This window comes from Cherax quadricarinatus, chromosome 70, assembly GCF_038502225.1.
Source record: "Cherax quadricarinatus isolate ZL_2023a chromosome 70, ASM3850222v1, whole genome shotgun sequence".
Taxonomy (NCBI): domain Eukaryota; kingdom Metazoa; phylum Arthropoda; class Malacostraca; order Decapoda; family Parastacidae; genus Cherax; species Cherax quadricarinatus.
In genome coordinates this window covers 20,721,152-20,746,264 of record NC_091361.1, presented here as the reverse complement: position 1 = coordinate 20,746,264, position 25,113 = coordinate 20,721,152, and the positions used below count along the sequence as shown (strand labels likewise).

The following is a 25,113-nucleotide window of genomic DNA, read 5'->3' as shown; positions in this document are numbered from 1 at the left end:
TAGTTGCCAGTGAGGTAGTCATTTGGTGGGGTATCTGAGCTTGGGATTTTATTGGCAAGGTTTTGTCCTATAGTGGAGAAGAAATCAGTGAGTCTGTTTGATGTTTCTGTTGGTGGGAGTTGGGGTTCATCTGATTTTGCTAATTTTATTTCGCTATTTTGTGATATCTTTTTTGTTCCCAGAATTTCTGATAGGGTTTTCCAGGTCTTTTTTATATCACCTCGTAAGTTGGATAATCTGTTCTCATAATACAATTTTTTTGCCCTTCTTATCAGGCTGGTTAGGATTGACGAGTAACGTTTTGTTTGGTCTCTGGTTATGTGACCCATTCTGTACTGTTTTTCATATCGGTGTTTTGTATTTATGGATTTGAGAATGCTGGGTGTTAGCCAGGGACTGTTCAGTCTCTTAGCTGTCATCTGTTTAGTTTTTTTAGGGAAGTGCTTGTTATAGAGGTATTGGGTCTTTTTTAGAAAATTATTAAAACATTCGTCAATATCTGTATAGATTTCTAGCTCAGTGTGCCAGTCAATGTTTGTTACTGCTGTTGTGAAGTTATTAATGGCTGCCTCATTGTGAAGTCTGAAGGTGACTTTAGTAGTGTCTTGGGGTAATTTACCAAGAGTTGTTATGAGGAAAGTAGGGTAGTGGTCTGTGGTATTATCTGTAATTATGCCTGATTTTAAAGGGGATATGGTGTTGGTCCAGATGTGGTCAAGTAGGGAAACACTAGTCTCCATAACTCTTGTAGGTTTTGTTACTGTTGGTAGCAACATGCAGTTACTCATTGTGTTTGTGAATTCAGTAACGTGTGGGTCCTGGTCTTGCAGGAGATTTATATTGAAGTCACCTGAGAGTAGTAAGTGATCTTTGTTCATGCGTGCATCAGTTATCATACTTCCTAGGTTTTGACTAAATTGGCTAATGTTTGACTGTGGAACTCTGTAGATGTTTATCACTGTGAGAGGTTTTTGTAGGTATTTGGATTTGAATTTAGCTATTATATATTCCCCATGTTCATCCCTTGTGCAAGTATTAGTGATACATTCTAGTTGGTCTGAGTAGTATATAACTGTGCCACCCCCTTGCTGATCTGTCCTACAGTTGTGTATGGCTGTGTAACCAGGAATGGCAGACATCTGTAGTATCAGGCTTTAGCCAGGTTTCAGTTAGTGTAATGATGGACATATTGGCATGCAAGGAATTTAGTAATACTATGAGGTCATCGTAATGCTTGCTTAAAGATCTGATATTGTAGTTAAAGATAGTTATGTTTTTGTTGGCTCTGAGAAGTGCCTTTGATTGTTCTGCTGTGTAGTAATTACAGTAACTGTTTGATTCATTTAAGTCATTAAATAAGAGGTTGGTATCAGGATCAATGCTTGTAATCATAAGATTTGTAGTGAATCTATAGTTAGAATTAAGTATAAAACAAAGTAAATATTCTAAAGCTAAAAAATAGCACCTGAATTATTTAACAAATGTAAAAATAATGAGCTAAGGTAGTTTTTTAAAGCTAAAATAAAGGAGACAATATAAAAGGGACTAAAATAATTTGTGGTGAACAAATAAAGTGATGATCAAATAATGGAGCTTGGGAATATGATAGTAGGTAGTACTTTAAAGGTAATTCTTTAAAGTTAGAATTATAATATAAAATTATAATATAAAAGGGACTAATGTAAGTTGTGGTGAACAATAAAGTGGTAATCAAAAAATGAGCTTTGGAATATAATGGCAAAATAGTGAACTTATTACACTTTAGCACCTGAGAATAGCACCTTGATTATTTTAACAATTGTGAATATATGAACTAAGGTAGTTATATAAAGCTAAAATAAAGGAAAAAATATATATGAGACTACAATTAAGTAATGGTAAACAAAGTTAAATGGACAGATAGTCACTATGAAATAATATTGGTTTAGGAGTAAGATCTGATTTGTAATATTAAATAAGTTGAGCAGTTTATTGCACAATAAAAAGTAAAAAATGAGGTAGTTGGTACTAGCTAGCAAAAGATAGTTTTGGTACTTGCAAAAAGTAATTGGAATATACACTAACTGCACACACAATAAAAAGTGACTAAAAAAACAAGTAGTGGTAAACAAAATTAAATGGACAGGTAAGAACAATGAATAATATTAATTTGGTGTAAGATTTGACTTGTAACTTAAAATTATGAGCAATTAATAGCAGTAAGAAAGAAGTATAAAGTATTGGAGGTAGTTAGCATTAGCTAGTGATGAAAAAAATAATAAAAATAATAATGCACAATATAATAGTAACGTACACTATATGCACCACACGTATATATGTATTAAGGGCATATGTTGTGTATCTTTATACGTATATGCTTCTAAACTGTTGTATTCTGAGCACCTCTGCAAAAGCAGTGATAATGTGTGAGTGTGGTGAAAGTGTTGAATGATGATGAAAGTATTTTCTTTTTGGGGATTTTCTTTCTTTTTTGGGTCACCCTGCCTCGGTGGGAGACGACCGACTTGTTGAAAAAAAAAAAAAAAAAATCTAATCTGTTACAGAAATGTCCGCTTTTCTAAGGAAGGTAGAGAAATCATGTTCGTTTGAGATAGTATATTGTTGTCCTGTTGATGTTTTCCTTACTAGTATTTTCCCATCTCGCGTGAAACACTGATGCATTTTGTTTTCCTGTTTAAGTTTTCTCAGCCTGAACAGAAGGTTTTGATGTTTTCTTGTTAGACACTCATTTATGTACACTTCATTTTTCATTGTAATTGCTGATTTAATTAGGTCCTTTCTTTTATCGTATGAATGAAGTCGGATCATTATACTGTGTTTACTTCCTGGTTTTCCTAGCAAACGTGTTTCTTTGATTTCATTGCTTTGCACGATGACTTGTACGTGGTCCTGTATTATCCCGACAGCAGTTTCTTTGCACTGTGCTTGGGTTATGTCACTTGGAATGTGTGGACTGTTTATTATAACTGCATCAGACAACTTATCTTGTTCAGTTTTGTCGTCTTGGAAATCAAGGTATTCATTTAGTCGAGTGTGCATGTTCTGATTCCAGTCCTTGATTGCTTCTTCAACCTTCATATTTATTGTAGTTATTTGTTCAGTGTGACTGGCTATAGCTGCTTTCAGAGTATTTTCTGTGTCAACACTTCCCGAGGTAATCTTCTCTTCAAGGTTTTGGATCTTGTTCTCGAGGTTGGTTATCTTGGATTCTCGTCGCTCGAGTGTTGCTTTGATATCTTTGATTTCGTTTTCTAGAGCAACGATGTAGTCCTTGATATTGTCAGGAATAATCATACCTGAGTAATCATGGGTGAATCCTTTGAAGGGAGTGGAGTTGGAGGGGGAGTCAGTCATGTTTGTTGTTGTTGTTGTTCCCTGGGTGGCGGCGGTGAGGGGGGTTGATGATACACCGGCGTCCTGTTGGGTAGACAAGTTGAGTTCTAGGGTCCTTGCTGCTATTCTTTTATTACTGATGTTGTTTCTTCTGCGATATCCTTTCATAGTATCACTGAAGTAGATACTGTGTAGCAATGGAGAAGGCTTGTTTTCTCGGAGCTTGGGTTAAGTGGTTGTCTGGCAGCGGAGGCAGTGTTTGGGTTAGCAGGGCTGTCTTCCTTAGATCTTCTAATTTTGTCAAGATTTGGGTTACATTCTTAGTATTCTTGGGTCATTTTGTGGTCTACATGGGTTCATGTAGTTGAACTTTCACTTAGGCTATCACAAGTTTTGATGAGCGATGTTTTTTGAGGAAGAAGAGCTGGTAGGATGCCGCTGATGCCGCCGCTGCCGCGGTACCTATGCATAAAACCCAGAGTATGTGAATTTGGAATGGGTTGCTTGATAGGTCTGGTCATGAGAAATCATGACTGCGCAGTTGGTGTGAGGTAAAGTATATAAACAAATAGGGTTCAGAATAAACAAGAAAGACATTCCTGGCACTAAAATAACATTTCCTCTGTTCATTAGTCACATCCCCACGCCCCTCTTACTTTCTTTTGCTTTCCACTTTGAATTTTTATTCTCACAAAAAAAATAGAAGATTTAGTGTTATGCAGACTACTGTATTAGTGTAGAAACGGTATAAATAATATCGGCGCACTTGTGAAAGAATATTAGACTCATCAGTTGGCGTGTATTGGACGCTTGGCATGATTTGTTTACATTTGAACTTTGGTAAAAATCGAACATTTCTGCTACTTTGAGCGCAATTTCAAGGTAGTTTTCTTTGTAAAACCAGTCAAAATCATCTCAATTTCTGTAATATGTCCTCCATTCTATAAAATAAGACCAGAAAAACTAGAATACAACAATAAATACCATACAAAAATACAGTGCAAAGTCGCTGTTTTAAACCAAAAACACGGTCAAAGTTTTTTTTTTCTCATTACGCACTGTGTGCTGTAGGATTTTTTTTATACTGCGCACACTGACCACATAGACCCATTCTTTCATATGTAGGCCTACCAGCTTTCTCTCACTAGATTTGAGGGCGCTAGAATTTAGGCGTACTAGAACGTCAAAAACCCTGGGTCGTAAGCCGTACTAGTACAGCCGAAACCCTGAAAGGGTTAAAGTTTGTCCCGAGTTTTGCAGTGCGCCCCGTTTTTCTTCCCACGTACAGACCTGTTTGCCTACCTGCGCCTGCACGCCTCCCCATGCGGCTGTCGTGAGTCAGTCTGGCTTTTATTTCTCCTTGAGAGATCATTACATTATATATTAAGCATTTAAAGTGCTCTAGAGCGATAAAATGCATAAACATTACATTCATTACTTACCTTAAAATATCTGTAGTCTTAATGGTCTTAATATAGGGTGCAAGGTGAATAGTAAAGTAGGTATTTATGAAAGTGTGGTAGGTATGTAACCCCCATCTGGCTACCCCATCCACACATTATATACTAGGATTTTAAAGTGCCCTATAGCAATAAAATGCATATAGAGTACACTCATTACTTACATTAAAATATTTGTAGTCTTAATGTAGAGTGAGAGGTGAGTAAACAAGATGAGTACATGAGAGTGTAGAAGGTTTGCTGAGTTTTGTAAACAAACTAGTTGCTGTTGTTGTTAGCAGTACAAACACGAGTGGTTTATGTTCACTCTGTCAAGCCGACTTGAAAAATATCTCATATTTATGTTAATATTGTGTTATTATCATTATTAACCCTTTGACTGTCGCAACCCCCAATCCTGGTGTCTACTGCTGTCACAAAATATTTGAAAAAAAAAAAATTACTTTTTCATTTGAAATGATAAAGAATCTTTTCCCGATGGTAATGACACCAAAAGTACAGAATTTGAGGGAAAACTTACAGAATTACGCTCTCATGAAGTTAGCGACCTGGGGGATATTTACGAATCGGTGATTTTGCCCACTTTGAGCCCTATTTTCGGCTAATTCCATTGTTCCAGTCAACCAAACTCATAGCTATTTCTTTAGAACTCCATTTGTTTTATCGATTGAGTACAATAAACTGCCCATTTACCAATTTCAACTACCCAATAATGTGGTCAGAAATTGGCAATTTGGCCAATTTCACGCAAATTAAAAAATATGCCATTTTCAAAATTAGGTCCATAATGAACAATGCAGACATTCCTGGCTCTAAAATAACATTTTCTTTGTTCATCAGTCACGTCTCCAGGCCCCTCTTTTATTACTCTTGCTTTCTATTTTGAATTTTTATTCAAACAAAAAATAGAAGATTTACTATTATGCAGACTACTGCAATACTGTAATAATTGTATAAATAACATCAACCCATTCATGACTGCATATTAGAATGGGTAGTTGGACATTTATTGGACAATGACATCATCTGTTTACTTTTGAACATCGGCAAAAATCAAACATTTCTCCTACTTTGAGCTCCATTTCCAGGCTCTTTTTATAGTAAAACCAATCAAAATCACCTCTATTTCTATAATATGTTTTCCAATCTATCAAATGAGACCAAGAAAATGAGAATGCATCCCTAAATACTATACAAAGAAACAGGTCTCCCTCAACATTTGAGAGGGTTAGGGGATCAAGAGCCTTGCGAATGTTGAAAAATCGCGAATGTCTGGTGCCCCAATATATTGTAGGGAAATATAATACAATACTGCTTCCTTAACTTGTTGAACCATGAGCAATCATAAAATACATGAAAACGTCGTAAACTGTACTAAATACATACATGTTATGGTTTAATAACATGTATGCTATTAAATACCACTGCCTCCACCAATGCCTCCACCACTTCCTCAACCACTGCTAGTCCCTACTACCCTCCCTCCGACCCCCGCAACTGGCAGCCAGCCCTCCCACCAGCGTGGTGAGTGTTTTGTTTGTTCATTATTTGCTATTAAGCTACAGTATAAATAATGTAAACCCATTCATGACTGCATATTGGAATGGCTATTTGGACAGGTATTGGGCGCTGACATCATGTGTTTACTCTTGAACACAGCAAAGAATCAAACATTTCTGTTACTGCTAATAATAATAATAATAATAATAATAATAATAAATATGATAGAATTGAAGAAGGAAATTATACAAAACTACGAGGGAGTGGTTGACACATCGTCAGTGTCAACTACTGCCTCACCCACTGCCTCACCCACTGCCTCAACCACTGACTCTACCATTGCCTCAACTGCTGCCTCAACCACTGCCTCACCCACTGCCTAAACTGCTGCCTCAACCACTGCCTCAACCACTGCCTCACCCACTGCCTCACCAACTGCCTCAACCGCTTCCTCAACCACTGCCTCTACCACTCCAGTCGCACTCAATCTACAAGCACCAAACACAATGAATTACTGTGAAATGTTTGGAAGAGCACCGAGACTAATGCTCACTCCAGCATAAAAAAAAGCCACACTGACTATGTGTCAACCACTCCCTCGTATTTTTGTACAATTTCCTTCTTCAATTCTATCGTATTTATTATTATTGTTATTACTACTACTATTATTATTAGCAGTAGCAGAAATGTTTGATTCTTCGCTGTTCTCAAGAGTAAACACATGATGTCACCGTCCAATACCTGTCCAAATAGCCATTCCAATATGCAGTCATGAATGGGTTTACATTATTTATACTGTAGTTTAATAGCAAATAATGAACAAACAAAACACTCACCACACTGGTGGGAGGGCTGGCTGCCAGTTGCGGGGCTTGGAGGGAGGGTAGTAGGGACTCGCAGGTGGCGGGAAACTTAAATATGATTTGGCGGCTGGGAATTTGGAGGCTGGGAATTTGGCGGTTGGGAATTCGCGAATGTGTGAAGCCCGCGAAAGTTGAAAACGCGAATGTTGAGGGAGACCTGTACACCACAAAGTCAGCATTTTAATTAAAAAAAAAAATGGTCGGAGTTTTTTTTTCTCATTATGCACTGTGTGCTGCAGGATTTTTTTTTTAAATGGTGCACACTGACCCATTCTCTCACATGTGGGCCTACCAGCTTTCTCCTGCTTGATTTGAAGCCGCTAGAATTTATGAGTATATATACGTCAAACATGGTGGCTCGTAAGACGTATATATACGACCGAAACAGTCAAAGGGTTAATTTTGTGTACTGGCAAAATTACAGACTTGTGTGCACTTTATAGGGTAATTTTGATAATTGAAAGGGCGGTTTCTTGTGCTCAACCAATAGAACTGAAGACATACAGGAGGCCTCCCACATTCGTGAGTGTTAGGGGATCAAGAACCTCGTGAATCATGAAAATTCGCAAATGTTTGGTGCACAAATATGTAGAGAAATATAATAATAGCATTTACTTAGCCTAACAATACCGTTTCCTTAACCTACTGAACCATGAACAATCATAAGACACATGAAAACATCGTAAAATATTGTATATACTGTACATATTATGGTTTAATAACAAATAATGACCAAACAAAACACTCACCACTCCAAGGTTAGGCAGACGAACTCTGACAACTTGCGATGATGATGACAATGACGATGATGATGGTGGTGGTGATAGTTAGCCATGCAGCTACTGATGACAGTTGAATGGAGGTGATTATATGGAGTGTAACTGCATGGCATGATGAGTCTAGTGTGTGGATTCTAACTCAGGATGGGTGATGGTAGGACGTCCTGGTTCTGCAATGATGCTAGCCTCATCACTAGCCAACGTATCATACAAAGTCTTTCCCTTTGCAAAAATCGCATTGCTGTCTATGGGATTTCCTTTTCTATTTTGGTCTGAAATCCACACAAATAATGCTGACTCCATCTTAGACATTGCACTGTTTCTTACTTGTGACACTTGCTTGGCTGAGGGAGGAGCAGTAGATGCTAGTGCCACCCTTATCTTTGCCTCATTTTTCTTGATAGAGTGCACTGTGCTTTCGTTTACATTAAATAATTTTCCAATGGCAGAATTGCTCAAATTACCTGCCCTACACTTGTCTAGCAATTTCACCTTCTCCTCCAGATTCATGACTTTCTTTGAGCTCTTAGGGGTTGGCTCATCAACAGCAGCTGCTGCTCGCTTGGGGGTCATACTTGCACCACCACACAAACACACTTATGGTAGGACACGAACAGTAACTGGGCACAACGACACGAACAGTAACTGGACAATGGCTGAGTGAGTGGCGGACTGGCAGGCTACTGGATGAGGAGGTAAGAGGGAGGGTAATAGGGACGCGGCAGGAAGCATTTTCCCATGCTTTTTTCACGCATTTGTTTGGTAAATATGATTGGGCGGCTGGGAATTCGCGAATGTTCAAAGCTCATGAAAGTGGAACTCACAAAAGTGGAGGGCTAGCTGTACTAGCGAAATAGCTAAGAATTTGGTCGAATGTAGCAACATTAATTTTGGGGTCTGGACAGTGAAAGGGTTAAAATACAATAACAGACAAAATCTACTTGGTAAATTGTACTTTCAGCTTGTTAAATATGTATAAACATTTATTGCAGTATATCTGCAAATTTTTTTTTTTTTCAACAAGTCGGCCTTCTCCCACCGAGGCAGGGTGACCCAAAGAGAAAGAAAATACCTAAAAAGAAAATACTTTCATCATCATTCAACACTTTCACCTCACTCACTCACAATTACTGTTTTTGCAGAGGTGCCCAGAATACAACAGCTTAGAAGTATATACGTATAAAAATACACAATATATCTCTCCAAACTGCCAATATCCCAAACCCCTCCTTTAGAGTGCAGGCATTGTACTACCCATTTCCAGGACTCAAGTCCGGTTATATAAAATAACCTGTTTCCCTGAATCCCTTCACTAAATATTACCCTGCTCACACTCCAACAGATCGTCAGGTCCCAAATACCATTTGTCTCCATTCACTCCTATCTAACATGTTCGCGCACGCTTGCTGGAAGTCCAAGCCCCTCGCCCACAACACCTCCTTTACCCCCTCCCTCCAACCTTTTTGAGGACGACCCCTACCCCACCTTCCTTCCCCTACAGATTTATACACTCTCCATGTCATTCTACTTTGATCCATTCTCTCTAAATGACCAAACCACCTCAACAACCCCTCTTCAGCCCCCTGACTAATACTTTTATTAACTCCACACCTTCTCCTAATTTCCACACTCCGAATTTTCTGCATAATATTTACACCACACATTGCTCTTAGACAGGACATCTCCACTGCCTCCAACCGCCTCCTTGCTGCAGCATTTACAACCCAAGCTTCACATCCATATAAGAGTGTTGGTACTACTATACTTTCATACATTCCCTACTTTGCCTCCATAGATAACATTTTTTGCCTCCACATATACCTCAATACACCACTCACCTTTTTTCCTTCATCAATTCTATGATTAACCTCATCCTTCATAAATCCATCCACTGACACGTCAACTCCCAAATATCTGAAAACAATCACTTCTTCCATACTCCTCCTCCCCAATTTGATATCCAATTTTTCTTTATCTAAATCATTTGATACTCGCATCACCTTACTCTTTTCAACTTTCTACCGTTACACACATTCCCAAATTCGTCCACTAACCTTTACAATTTTTCTTCAGAATCTCCCATAAGCACAGTATCATCAGCAAAAAGTAACTGTGTCACTTCCCATTTTATATTTAATTCCCCATAATTTAATCCCACCCCTCTCCCGAACACCCTAGCATTTACTTCTTTTACAACCCCATCTATAAATACATTAACCCGTAAACGGTCCAAGCAGATCTACGTTCACATGTGTAATGCTACAAAAGTAGATCTATGTTTTTTTACATATTTTCAAATATAACAAAAAAAAAAAAAAGTAGATCAAAGTTTTTTTTGCACATTTTCAAATGAAAAAAACAAAAAAAAGATCTACTTTTTTTACATACTTTCAAATGTTGAAAAAAACGTATATATACGTTTGGACCGTTTACGGGTTAAACAACCATGGTGACATTACACATCCCTGTCTAAGACCTACTTTTACCGGGAAGTATTCTCCCTCTCTTCTACACACCCTAACCTGAGCCTCACTATCCTCATAAAAACTCTTTACAGCATTTAGTAACTTTCCACCTATTCCATATACTTGCAACATCTGCCACATTGCTCCTCTATCCACTCTATCATATGCCTTTTCTAAATCCATAAATGCAATAAAAACTTGTGTGTATAGTGCTATATTAGGAAGAGGCAGGCCCTGCCTGCACAGCAGGTTAGGTTCCAGGCTACCGCTGTAAAGCAAAAATGGCTGTAAAGTGAAACATAGCCTTTTATCATTTTCAAATGCATATAAAAGCCTGATAACATGTTTACACTATCATATACAGTGGACCCTCAGTTAACAATTTTAATCCGTTCCAGAGAGCTTGTCCTTAACCGATTTTATCGTTAGCCGAATTAATTTTCCCCATAAGAAATACGTAATGGAAATCCAATTAATTCATTCCAGAGACCCCAAAGTATTAAATAAAATAATTTTTTTACATGAAATATACATTTCCCTACACAGAAAACAACATGCACAATAAACAGTACTAAAATGACACTTACCTTTATTGTGGACTTGTTGATGAGTGATGAGATGGGACATTGTTTTTCTTGAACACTCTGGGACATGCAGGGAGTGTAGCAGGCACGCAGGGAGTGTAGCAGGCACGCAGGGAGTGTAGCAGGCACGCAGGGAGTGTAGCAGGCATGCAGGGAGTGTAGCAGGCATGCAGGGAGTGTAGCAGGCACGCAGGGAGTGTAGCAGGCATGCAGGGAGTGTAGCAGGCATGCAGGGAGTGTAGCAGGCATGCAGGGAGTGTAGCAGGCATGCAGGGAGTGTAGCAGGCATGCAGGGAGTGTAGCAGGCATGCAGGGAGTGTAGCAGGCACGCAGGGAGTGTAGCAGGCATGCAGGGAGTGTAGCAGGCACGCAGGGAGTGCAGCAGGCATGCAGGGAGTGTAGCAGGCACGCAGGGAGTGTAGCAGGCATGCAGGGAGTGTAGCAGGCACGCAGGGAGTGTAGCAGGCACACAGGGAGTGTAGCAGGCATGCAGGGAGTGTAGCAGGCATGCAGGGAGTGTAGCAGGAATGCAGGGAGTGTAGCAGGAATGCAGGGAGTGTAGAAGGCATGCAGGGAGTGTAGCAGGCATGCAGGGAGTGTAGCAGGCATGCAGGGAGTGTAGCAGGAATGCAGGGAGTGTAGCAGGCATGCAGGGAGTGTAGCAGGCATGCAGGAAGTGTAGCAAGCATGCAGGGAGTATAGCTGACATGCAGGGAGTGTAGCTGACATGCAGGGAGTGTAGCAGGCACGCAGGGAGTGTAGCAGGCATGCAGGGAGTGTAGCAGGCATCCAGGGAGTGTAGCAGGCATGCAGGGAGTGTAGCAGGCATGCAGGGAGTGTAGCAGGCATGCAGGGAGTGTAGCAGGAATGCAGGGAGTGTAGCAGGAATGCAGGGAGTGGAGCAGGCATGCAGGGAGTGTAGCAGGCATGCAGGGAGTATAGCTGACATGCAGGGAGTGTAGCTGACATGCAGGGAGTGTAGCAGGCACGCAGGGAGTGTAGCAGGCATGCAGGGAGTGTAGCAGGCATGCAGGGAGTGTAGCAGGCATGCAGGGAGTGTAGCAGGCATGCAGGGAGTGTAGCAGGCACACAGGGAGTGTAGCAGGCATGCAGGGAGTGTAGCAGGCATGCAGGGAGTGTAGCAGGCATGCAGGGAGTGTAGCAGGCATGCAGGGAGTATAGCTGACATGCAGGGAGTGTAGCTGACATGCAGGGAGTGTAGCAGGCACGCAGGGAGTGTAGCAGGCATGCAGGGAGTGTAGCAGGCATGCAGGGAGTGTAGTAGGCATGCAGGGAGTGTAGCAGGCATGCAGGGAGTGTAGCAGGCATGCAGGGAGTGTAGCTGACACGCAGGGAGTGTAGCTGACATGCAGGGAGTGTAGCAGGCATGCAGGGAGTGTAGCAGGCATGCAGGGAGTGTAGCAGGCATGCAGGGAGTGTAGCAGGCATGCAGGGAGTGTAGCTGACATGCAGGGAGTGTAGCAGGCATGCAGGGAGTGTAGCAGGCACACAGGGAGTGTAGCAGGCATGCAGGGAGTGTAGCAGGCATGCAGGGAGTGTAGCAGGCATGCAGGGAGTGTAGCAGGCATGCAGGGAGTGTAGCAGGCATGCAGGGAGTGTAGCAGGCATGCAGGGAGTGTAGCAGGCATGCAGGGAGTGTAGCAGGCATGCAGGGAGTGTAGCTGACATGCAGGGAGTGTAGCAGGCATGCAGGGAGTGTAGCTGACATGCAGGGAGTGTAGCTGACATGCAGGGAGTGTAGCAGGCATGCAGGGAGTGTAGCAGGCATGCAGGGAGTGTAGCAGGCATGCAGGGAGTGAAGCAGGCATGCAGGGAGTGTAGCAGGCATGCAGGGAGTGTAGCTGACATGCAGGGAGTGCAGCAGGCATGCAGGGAGTGTAGCAGGCATGCAGGGAGTGTAGCAGGCATGCAGGGAGTGTAGCTGACATGCAGGGAGTGTAGCAGGCATGCAGGGAGTGTAGCAGGCATGCAGGGAGTGTAGCTGACATGCAGGGAGTGTAGCAGGCATGCAGGGAGTGTAGCTGACATGCAGGGAGTGTAGCAGGCATGCAGGGAGTGTAGCAGGCATAGGCATTCAGGGAGTGTAGCAGGCATGCAGGGAGTGTAGCAGGCATGCAGGGAGTGTAGCAGGCATGCAGGGAGTGTAGCTGACATGCAGGGAGTGTAGCAGGCATGCAGGGAGTGTAGCAGGCATGCAGGGGGTGTAGCAGACATACAGGGAGTGTAGCTGATATGCAGGGAGTGTAGCAGGCATGCAGGGAATGTAGCATGCATGCAGGGAATGTAGGAAGCATGCATAGAGTACAGCAGACATGCAAGCAGTGTTGCTGGCATGCAGGGAGTGTAGCAGGCATATAGGGAGTGTAGCAGGTATGCAGGGAGTGTAGCTGACATGCAGGGAGTGTAGCAGGTATGCAGGGAGTGTAGCTGACATGCAGGGAGTGTAGCAGGTATGCAGGGAGTGGAGCAGGCATGCCGGGAGTGTAGCAGGCATGCAGGGAGTGTAGCAGGCATGCAGGGAGTGTAGCAGGCATGCAGGGAGTGTAGCAGGCATGCAGGGAGTGTAGCAGGCATGCAGGGAGTGTAGCTGACATGCAGGGAGTGCAGCAGGCATGCAGGGAGTGTAGCAGGCATGCAGGGAGTGTAGCAGGCATGCAGGGAGTGTAGCAGGCATGCAGGGAGTGTAGCAGGAATGCAGGGAGTGTAGCAGGAATGCAGGGAGTGTAGCAGGAATGCAGGGAGTGGAGCAGGCATGCAGGGAGTGTAGCAGGCATGCAGGGAGTGTAGCTGACACGCAGGGAGTGTAGCTGACATGCAGAGAGTGTAGCAGGCATGCAGGGAGTGGAGCAGGCATGCCGGGAGTGTAGCAGGCATGCAGGGAGTGTAGCAGGCATCCAGGGAGTGTAGCAGGCATGCAGGGAGTGTAGCAGGCATGCAGGGAGTGTAGCAGGCATGCAGGGAGTGTAGCAGGAATGCAGGGAGTGTAGCAGGAATGCAGGGAGTGGAGCAGGCATGCAGGGAGTGTAGCAGGCATGCAGGGAGTATAGCTGACATGCAGGGAGTGTAGCTGACATGCAGGGAGTGTAGCAGGCACGCAGGGAGTGTAGCAGGCATGCAGGGAGTGTAGCAGGCATGCAGGGAGTGTAGCAGGCATGCAGGGAGTGTAGCAGGCATGCAGGGAGTGTAGCAGGCATGCAGGGAGTGTAGCAGGCACACAGGGAGTGTAGCAGGCATGCAGGGAGTGTAGCAGGCATGCAGGGAGTGTAGCAGGCATGCAGGGAGTGTAGCAGGCATGCAGGGAGTATAGCTGACATGCAGGGAGTGTAGCTGACATGCAGGGAGTGTAGCAGGCACGCAGGGAGTGTAGCAGGCATGCAGGGAGTGTAGCAGGCATGCAGGGAGTGTAGTAGGCATGCAGGGAGTGTAGCAGGCATGCAGGGAGTGTAGCAGGCATGCAGGGAGTGTAGCTGACACGCAGGGAGTGTAGCTGACATGCAGGGAGTGTAGCAGGCATGCAGGGAGTGTAGCAGGCATGCAGGGAGTGTAGCAGGCATGCAGGGAGTGTAGCAGGCATGCAGGGAGTGTAGCTGACATGCAGGGAGTGTAGCAGGCATGCAGGGAGTGTAGCAGGCATGCAGGGAGTGTAGCAGGCATGCAGGGAGTGTAGCAGGCATGCAGGGAGTGTAGCAGGCATGCAGGGAGTGTAGCAGGCATGCAGGGAGTGTAGCAGACATGCAGGGAGTGTAGCAGGCATGCAGGGAGTGTAGCAGGCATGCAGGGAGTGTAGCAGGCATGCAGGGAGTGTAGCTGACATGCAGGGAGTGTAGCAGGCATGCAGGGAGTGTAGCAGGCATGCAGGGAGTGTAGCTGACATGCAGGGAGTGTAGCAGGCATGCAGGGAGTGTAGCAGGCATGCAGGGAGTGTAGCTGACATGCAGGGAGTGTAGCTGACATGCAGGGAGTGTAGCAGGCATGCAGGGAGTGTAGCAGGCATAGGCATGCAGGGAGTGTAGCAGGCATGCAGGGAGTGTAGCAGGCATGCAGGGAGTGTAGCAGACATGCATGGAGTGTAGGAGATATGCAGAGTGTGTATCAGACATGCAGAGAGTGTAGTAGGCATGCAGGGAGTGTACCAGGCATGCAAGGAGTGTAGCTGACATGCATGGAGCATAGCAGGCATGCAGTGAGTGTAGCAGGCATGACGGGAGTGTAGCTGACATGCAGGGAGTGTAGCAGGCATGCAGGGAGTGTAGCCGACATGCAGGGAGTGTAGCAGGCATGCAGGGAGTGTAGCTGATATGCAGGGAGTGTAGCTGACATGCAGGGAGTGTAGCAGGCATGCAGGGAGTGTAGCTGACATGCAGGGAGTGTAGCAGGCATGCAGGGAGTGTAGCAGGCATGCAGGGAGTGTAGCAGGCATGCAGGGAGTGTAGCAGGCATGCAGGGAGTGTAGCAGGCATGCAGGGAGTGTAGCAGGCATGCAGGAAGTGTAGCAGACATGCAGGGAGTGTAGCTGACATGCAGGGAGTGTAGCAGGCATGCAGGGAGTGTAGCAGGCATGCAGGGAGTGTAGCTGACATGCAGGGAGTGTAGCAGGCATGCAGGGAGTGTAGCCGACATGCAGGGAGTGTAGCAGGCATGCAGGGAGTGTAGCAGGTATGCAGGGAGTGTAGCTGACATGCAGGGAGTGTAGCAGGTATGCAGGGAGTGTAGCTGACATGCAGGGAGTGTAGCAGGTATGCAGGGAGTGGAGCAGGCATGCCGGGAGTGTAGCAGGCATGCAGGGAGTGTAGCAGGCATGCAGGGAGTGTAGCAGGCATGCAGGGAGTGTAGTAGGCATGCAGGGAGTGTACCAGGCATGCAAGGAGTGTAGCTGACATGCAGGGAGTATAGCAGGCATGCAGTGAGTGTAGCAGGCATGAAGGGAGTGTAGCAGGCATGCATCGAGTGTAGCTGACATGCAGGGAGATGTAGCTGACATGCAGGGAGTGTAGCTGACATGCAGGGAGTGTAGCTGATATGCAGGGAGTGTAGCTGACATGCAGGGAGTGTAGCAGGTATGCAGGGAGTGTAGCTGACATGCAGGGAGTGTAGCAGGCATGCAGGGAGTGTAGCAGGCATGCAGGGAGTGTAGCTGACATGCAGGGAGTGTAGCTGACATGCAGGGAGTGTAGCAGGCATGCAGGGAGTGTAGCAGGCATAGGCATGCAGGGAGTGTAGCAGGCATGCAGGGAGTGTAGCAGGCATGCAGGGAGTGTAGCAGGCATGCAGGGAGTGTAGCTGACATGCAGGGAGTGTAGCAGGCATGCAGGGAGTGTAGCAGACATGCAGGGAGTGTAGCTGACATGCAGTGAGTGTAGCAGGCATGCAGGGAGTGTAGCAGGCATGCAGGGAGTGTAGCTGACATGCAGGGAGTGTAGCAGGCATGCAGGGAGTGTAGCTGACATGCAGGGAGTGTAGCAGGCATGCAGGGAGTGTAGCAGGTATGCAGGGAGTGTAGCTGACATGCAGGGAGTGTAGCAGGTATGCAGGGAGTGTAGCTGACATGCAGGGAGTGTAGCAGGTATGCAGGGAGTGTAGCAGGCATGCCGGGAGTGTAGCAGGCATGCAGGGAGTGTAGCAGGCATGCAGGGAGTGTAGCAGGCATGCAGGGAGTGTAGCAGGCATGCAGGGAGTGTAGCAGGCATGCAGGGAGTGTAACAGGCATGCAGGGAGTGTAGCAGGCATGCAGGGAGTGTAGCAGGCATGCAGGGAGTGTAACAGGCATGCAGGGAGTGTAGCAGGCATGCAAGGAGTGTAGCAGGCATGCAGGGAGTGTAGCAGGCATGCAGGGAGTGTAGCAGGCATGCAGGGAGTGTAGCAGGCATGCAAGGAGTGTAACAGGCATGCTACACTCCGTGCAAGCATACTTCCACCTTTCACAACAACAGCTTCCTTGATTGCCTTTTGGCCAAGATAGTAGCGACGGTTGATTGGGGTTTGTTATACAACCAGACCAGCTCGGAGGGACGCACTCCACTTTCATACTTTGCGATTATCTCTTTCTTCAATTCGATAGCATTTCTCACCCTTTTTACCATAGGGTTGGCACTAGAAGCTTTCTTTGGGCCCATGGTGGCTTATTTAGCATTTCAAAGCACTAAAAACAATGGAACAATACAAAATGTATCGCATGTATGCGTGGAACCGTCCACACTGGCTGTAGATAGTGGCCAGGCAGCCACGGGCGGCCCAGGCCGTGCGGGCGCGTTCGGGACAAATGTCCTTAACCGAGTTTTTCATCGTTGGCCAAGCCAATATTTTTATGCAAAAAACGCATCAGTATCCGATTTTATCGCTATCCGATGGCATCATTACCCAAGGGTCCACTGTATTAGGTGAGCAATAAAGCCAGGCCTAAAAAATGCATATACAATACACACATTACTTACCTTAAAATATTTTCATCCTGAGTTTAAAGTAAATTGTGAATACATGTATATTTATTGTATGAAGTCTTCACAAATGAATAATAAGTATAATTGTAAACTGCTGCTTTAGCATTGTAAAGTGGGAATCACCTGTATACAGTAGAGCACTATAATTATGTGTATTCTCTGCCAATATTTTCAACAATATTCTGATTTAACGGACACTCAGAGAATCCTGCCCAATTGGTTCATTAAATCAAGGATTTATTTACTAATTTTAAAAGAAACAACAAAGAAATCAATGTGCCTGGTGAAATTAAATGTTATTAATTATCTGGTGTGAGAGCAGGCAGCAGGGAAGACAATGATCCCTGAAACCAGTACTGGAACAGACATATATTGACTAACCTTGATGGGGTAGAGGACAAATCCTCGGCCAGCTTGAATCATGCCAGATCCAATGTGATCAATTGTTGTCACAGCGATGACAAACCCATACCTGACAAACAACTTTCATTCAGTTAATAATTCAAAAGGTTATGCATTCTATATACATACAAAAAATACATAAAGGTAAATACATAAGCTGAATAGTCTTAAGAAGAACATCTTTACTGGGAAAATGAATAATAAAAGCTTGTCGGTAGAGCAACTAACAATATTTTCCTATCTCCCCAACTCTGACAGACATAAAACAGCAGTACAGCATTCTCTCAATAACCCTCAAACCATGATAGAAAGTGTTTTCATGCTCACAATTTGTCCTGCACGATTGTCTACTTTTTCTGTCAACATCTGTTCCGGCAGATCACAATGGGTTGGTAGAGACTATGTATGGAAGATAAGACCTGTGTTATAACACTCCTAAATGATGGAGTCCCTGTGAAGGATACTGCAAATAAGCTGGGATGCACTCTACAGCCTATCCTCAATTCCAACAGAACTGCAAGAAACCTGCATATGACACCACTCCCATTAAGAAGAAGGAGACAGGTAAAACCCTGAAGACCACCCCATATACTGAAGTGCTTCAGAAGAGGGAGGTGCGAGGTTCTGACCAGAGCTTTGGTAAGATGGGAGGGAGGGAGGAGGATGGGTAAGGATGGAATGTAGGAAAGGTTGGGGGAGAGGAGGGGTAGGTGGGGTTGTAAAAGAATAGTGGCCTATCCACTTTGGTGTATTTTGAATATGCGTGTGTGCATATTGAGTAATTTATAGAGAGGTTGGTTTTATGAGTGGGATATGCCTCCTGCCCATCAATTGCACACTGCTATATTGTTGTTATACCAGTGCACCACCGAATTGGAAGGATGCATACTGTGTGCAACTGCTTTTTTTTTTTTAAGGGGTTGGTCAGAAGGCCGTAGCTGCAGGCGGAAGTTGCAGGTCATTTGATGGTGGTTGGTTGCTCACCTGGGGTTGGCTGGCTAAGCAGTGACTGAGGTGGTGTCCTGCTGGAGGGTAGTTGTAGTGCAACAAGGTTAGTTGTGAGGTGTTGATTGACAGAAGTGGGTCACCCGGAGATGGGGAGCATTAGTCCGTGTTACTGGGCGTAGAATGGTTCCGGTGGTATCCATTCTTTTTCTGCAGGGAGGTCGCTTAAGATTTTCGGTCAAGGGAAGTTCTCCTTGTGGATGAAGCGTTGAACTCTTTGTTGGAGGGTCATTCTTTGGGCTCTGTGGAGAGGGGTGGTAATGGTATAGTCAGTCGTGTTCACTGGTTGGGGGGGGTTTCTCTCTGTCAGGCACATAGAGTTCCTGCATGTCATATAGTTGTCTCTTCGTGAGTTTATCTAACCGGACATTGATTGCGGGGATTCTCTGCTGTATGTGAAAGTCCTCGGTCCTGATTCTGTCTCTGAGTCTGGTGCCAGTGATGAAGCGGAGGGCTTTGGTTTGGACTCTTTGGAGTTTTAGCATGTTGGTTTTGGTTGTGAGCTACAAGGGTGCACAGGGGTATTCCAGCAGAGGTCTGATCATCATCTTGTATAGGTGTAGTTTGATGTGGGGAGGAGCTGCTTTGCATTGATAAAGTTGGCCAAGGCGGGCTTTAGTTAGGTTTACTTTTTTGGTTATGTGGGATGTAGAGTTGAGTAATCTGTCGATCTCATATCCTAGGATCTTGTTTGGATTCCTAATAGCAATTCGGGTGCCCCTGATGGAGATGCCCCTTTTGTCTTCTATGGTTGATGGCAAGCATCCGATGGTGCTGATGAGGACTTTGTCTAGGTATCTGAACTGCTAATAAATAGGGCCCTCCTGGCCTTATATCACTCACTTATTTACCCCTATCTCACCTATGGAATTTGTGCATGGGGCTCAACAACAATAAACCATCTCAGACCATTAATTACCCAACAAAAGGCTGCAGTCAGAATGATAAATTCCCACTACAGGCAGCACACTCCACCAACATTCAAAATTCTAAACCTACTCAACATACAAAACATCCATACTTATTACTGTACCTACTACATACATAGAACACTTAACTCGGATATAAACCCTCCCCTCAAACGTCTCCTTACCAACCTCAACAGAACACCTGACCATAACACAAGGCACAGATCACTCTTTGATGTTCTTCATGTCCATCTCACACTATGCAAAAACTCAATGCACATAAAAGGCCCAAAAATCTGGAATTCTTTACCTGTGATTATAAAAGAAACACTGTTGGTTTATAAATTCAAGTCTCTACTTAAAAATCACTCACCCACAACTAAATAAATACTGAATAATTGTATCTCATAAATGTTTAACCTGTGACCCAATTAAACTTTATTTTTAATTACATTACCTAACAGAATATGTACTCCATTCTACTGAATGCACAGCAACAGAGTAAATGACCATATGACCTGTCTGAATACTCATTTGTGCTTAATTGTTATCTGTTTACAATAATGTTTACCACTGAATATATCATTGCTTAGTTAATCTTAAGTTAATTTTAAGCCTGCCCATAATGCTCTGCATACAAAGGGCTTTGGCATGTTACACTTAACCACTGTATTTTTTTTGTACTTCAATGTATCATGTTCAAATTAATAAATAAATAAATAAATAAATAAATAAATAAATAAATAAACATAGAGTGGTTTTTAATACACGTCTTTTAACCCTTTCACTGAAGGTCACACAGAAGTATATCACTGAGATCACGGTTTTTAACATAGAGCTACGCCATGAGCTAAGTTTGCTCATACAAGCTGTGAGCGGTAAATTTCAGCCTAGATATGAGAGAATGAGACTGAACGGTAAGTGTATGGAGCATAAAAAAAATCCTGCCCCATGCTGTGTATGATGGGGGAAATCAAAACTGTGACCATGTGTATGTAAAATAGCAACTATGAGGTGTTTTCTAGGTGGTTTTTATGATTTAATTGGTTTCAGGACTGGAAGTATGTAGCTTGAAACTGAACTCAAAGTAGCAGAAATACGTACTTAATTCTTGCCGATATTTCAGAGAACGGGTAAGTCCCTGTGCAACACCCAGTTTGTTTTATGGGTTTTTCATAGGTCTGAGTCAATTACTGGGATACTGTAAACCATGACCAATCTTTCCTGGTTATATTTTATTATCTGAGAAATAAAGTACATACAGTGGACCCTCAACCAACGGCGGCATCGACTAATGCCAAAATCGACTAACGGCGCTCTTTGGCATCAAAATATGGGCTCTACCAATGGCGAAAAACTCGTCAAAAGGCTTTCGTCCCGAACGTGTCCATACGGCCTGAGCGGGCCCAGCCACTCCAAGACCCCGTGTATAGCCAGTGTGCCACAAGCCGTTGTGGTCGATTCCACATGTACCTGCGATATATTTTGGATTATTCCATTGTTGTTAGTGCTTGTAACTGCTAAATAACCCACCATGGGCCCCAAGAAAGCTTCTAGTGCCAACCCTGTGGTAAAAAGGGGGAGAATTACAATGGAATTGAAGAAAGAGATAATTGAAAAATATGAAAGTGGAGTGCATACATGTATGTCTGAGTTGGAAAGGCTATATAACAAACCCCATTCAACCATCACTACTATATTGGTGAACAGAAAGGCAATCAAGGAAGCTGTTGTTGCAAAAGGTGCAAGTATGTTTTCAAAACGGAGATCGCAAATAACTGAAGAGGTGGAGAGACTGTTGTTGGTGTGGATAAATGAAAAACAATTATCAGGAGATAGTGTGTCTAAGTCAATAATATTTGAAAAGGCAAGGCAGTTGCATGATGATCTTATTAACCCTTAGACTGTCGCAAGTCCCTTTCTGAAACTGTTATTCTATGTCGCAAAATTTTTGGAAAACAAAAAATTATTTTTTTATGAAATGATAGAGAATATTTCTCCAATGGTAATGATACCAAAAGTACAAAATTTGGTAGAAAACTCACGGAATTACGCTCCCGCGAAATTAGCGGTCTTGGCGACATATATGCATTGGCGATTTTGCCGACTTTGAGCCCTGTTTTTGGCCAATTCTGTTGTTCCAGTTGACCAAACTCATAGCTATTTCTTTAGAACTCATTCTTTCTATCAGTTGAGTACAAGAAACCGCCCATTTACCGATTCAAACCACCCAATAAAGTGGTCAGAAATTGGCAATTTGGCCAATTTCACGCAAATTAACCCATTGACTGTTTCGGTCATATACTATATACGTCTTACGAGCCACCGTGTTTGACATATATATTTTTTTTTTTATTATCACACTGGCCGATTCCCACCAAGGCAGGGTGGCCCGAAAAAGAAAAACTTTCACCATCATTCACTCCATCACTGTCTTGCCAGAAGGGTGCTTTACACTACAGTTTTTAAACTGCAACATTAACACCCCTCCTTCAGAGTGCAGGCACTGTACTTCCCATCTCCAGGACTCAAGTCCGGCCTGCCGGTTTCCCTGAATCCCTTCATAAATGTTACTTTGCTCACACTCCAACAGCACGTCAAGTATTAAAAACCATTTGTCTCCATTCACTCCTATCAAACACGCTCCCGCACGCCTGCTGGAAGTCCAAGCCCCTCGCACACAAAACCTCCTTTACCCCCTCCCTCCAACCCTTCCTAGGCCGACCCCTACCCCGCCTTCCTTCCACTACAGACTGATACACTCTTGAAGTCATTCTGTTTCGCTCCATTCTCTCTACATGTCCGAACCACCTCAACAACCCTTCCTCAGCCCTCTGGACAACAGTTTTGGTAATCCCGCACCTCCTCCTAACTTCCAAACTACGAATTCTCTGCATTATATTCACACCACACATTGCCCTCAGACATGACATCTCCACTGCCTCCAGCCTTCTCCTCGCTGCAACATTCATCACCCACGCTTCACACCCATATAAGAGCGTTGGTAAAACTATACTCTCATACATTCCCCTCTTTGCCTCCAAGGACAAAGTTCTTTGGAGGCAAAGAGGGGAATGTATGAGAGTATAGTTTTACCAACGCTCTTATATGGGTGTGAAGCGTGGGTGATGAATGTTGCAGCAAGGAGAAGGCTGGAGGCAGTGGAGATGTCATGTCTGAGGGCAATGTGTGGTGTGAATATAATGCAGAGAATTCGTAGTTTGGAAGTTAGGAGGAGGTGCGGGATTACCAAAACTGTTGTCCAGAGGGCTGAGGAAGGGTTGTTGAGGTGGTTCGGACATGTAGAGAGAATGGAGCGAAACAGAATGACTTCAAGAGTGTATCAGTCTGTAGTGGAAGGAAGGCGGGGTAGGGGTCGGCCCATAAATTCTAATGGCTTCAAATCAAGAAGGAGAAAGTTGGTAGGCCCACATGTGAGAGAATGGGTTTGTGTGGTCAGTGTGCACCATATAAAAAATATCCTGCAGCACGCAGTGCATAATGAAAAAAAAAAAACTCCAATCATTTTTTTAACCCTTAAACGGTCCAAACAGATTGACGTTCAAAATCGTATTGCTACAAAAGTAGATCTACTTTTTTTTACATACTTTCAGATGTTGAAAAAACGTATACGTATATACGTTTGGACCATTTAACCCTTTGAGGGTCGACAGGCCCTCTCCGAAACTCGTTCTCAGGGTCGGCCAAATTTAAAAAAAAAAAAATTATTTTCTCTTATGAAAAGATAGAGAATCTTTTCCCGATCATAAAGACACCAAAAGTTTGAAATTTGATAGAAAACTTACGGAATTATGCTCTCGCAAATTTAGCGGTCTCGGCGATGTTTACGCATCGGCGATTTTGCCCACTTTGAGCCCCATTTTGGGCCAATTTCACTGTACTAGTCGACAAAAAACATGAATATTTCGCTAGAACTCCATTTTTTCTATCGAATGGGTGCAAGAAACCACCCATTTATAAATTCAACTATCCAGTACAGTGGTCAGAATTTAGCAATTTTGCCAATTTCACACAAATTTCAAAAGATGCCAATTTCCGAATAGGGTCCAGAATAAACAAGAAAGACATTCCTGGCACTAAAATGACATTTCCTCTAGTCATTAGTCACGTCTCAAGGCCCCTCTTATATTCTTTTGCTTTCCACTTTGAATTTTTATTCTCACAAAAAATATAAGATTTACTGTTATGCAGACTACTGCATTAGTGTAAAAAATGGTATAAATATTATTGGTGCACTTGTGAAAGAATATTAGACTCACCAGTTGACGTGTATTGCACGCTTGGCACGATTTGTTTACTTTTGAAGTTTGGTAAAAATCGAACATTTCTGCTACTTTGAGCTCAATTTCAAGGCACCTTTCATTGTAAAACCAGTCAAAATCATCTCAATTTCAGTAATATGTCTTCCATTCTATAAAATGAGACCAAGAAAACTAGAATACAACAATAAATACCATACGAAAATACACTGCAAAGTCGCTGATTTATTAAAAAAAATGGTCAAAGTTTTTTTTTCTCATTATGCACTGTGTGCTGCAGGATTTTTTTTAGACTGTGCACACTGACCACATAGACCCATTCTTTCATATGAAGGCCTACCAGCTTTCTCCCACTAGATTTGAGGCCGCTAGAATTTATGAGTACTAGTACGTCAAAAACCCCTATGCGTAAGACGTACTAGTACGACGAAAACCCTCAAAGGGTTAAGGGTTAATTAAAATGCCAACTTTGTGGTCTATTTTTGTATAGTGTTTATGGTTGCATTCTCGTTTTCTTGGTCTCATTTGAAAGAATGGAAAACATATTATAGAAACAGTGGTGATTTTGATTGGTTTTACTATGAAAAGAACCTAGAAATGGAGCTCAAATTAGGGGAAATGTTTGATTTTTGCAAATGTTCAAAAATAAACAAATGATGTCATTATCCAATAAATGTCCAACTAGCCATTCTAATATGCAGTCATGAATGGGTTGACATTATTTATACAATATTGCAGTAGTCTGCATAACAGTAAATCTTCTATTTTTTGTTTGAATAAAAATTCAAAATATAAAGCAAGAGTAATATCAGAGGGGCCTGGAGACGTGACTGATGAACAAAGAAAATGTTATTTTAGAGCCAGGAATGTCTGCATTGGTCATTCTGGACCCTATTTTTGAATCGGTATATTTTTTAATTTGAGTGAAATTGGCCAAATTACCAATTTCTGACCACTTTACTAGGTAGCTGAAATCAGTAAATGGACAGTTTCTTGTACTCAATCGATAGAACAAATAGAGTTCTAAAGACACAACAATGGAATTAGCTGAAAATAGGGCTCAAAGTGGGGGAAAT

At 43.4% G+C, this 25,113-nt stretch overlaps 1 protein-coding gene across 4 annotated transcripts in view; it reads right to left on the bottom strand.

Moving 5' to 3' along the window:
- The window catches only part of Polr2G (DNA-directed RNA polymerase II subunit Rpb7), a 118,569-nt gene that overhangs the window by 33,569 nt on the left and 59,887 nt on the right, over positions 1-25,113 (bottom strand). For all 4 annotated transcript variants that reach the window (XM_070099934.1, XM_070099936.1, XM_070099935.1 and 1 more), the window contains exon 3: positions 17,824-17,914. In XM_070099934.1, the coding sequence (XP_069956035.1) occupies positions 17,824-17,914 (91 nt within the window). The remainder of the gene's footprint in view (positions 1-17,823; positions 17,915-25,113) is intronic.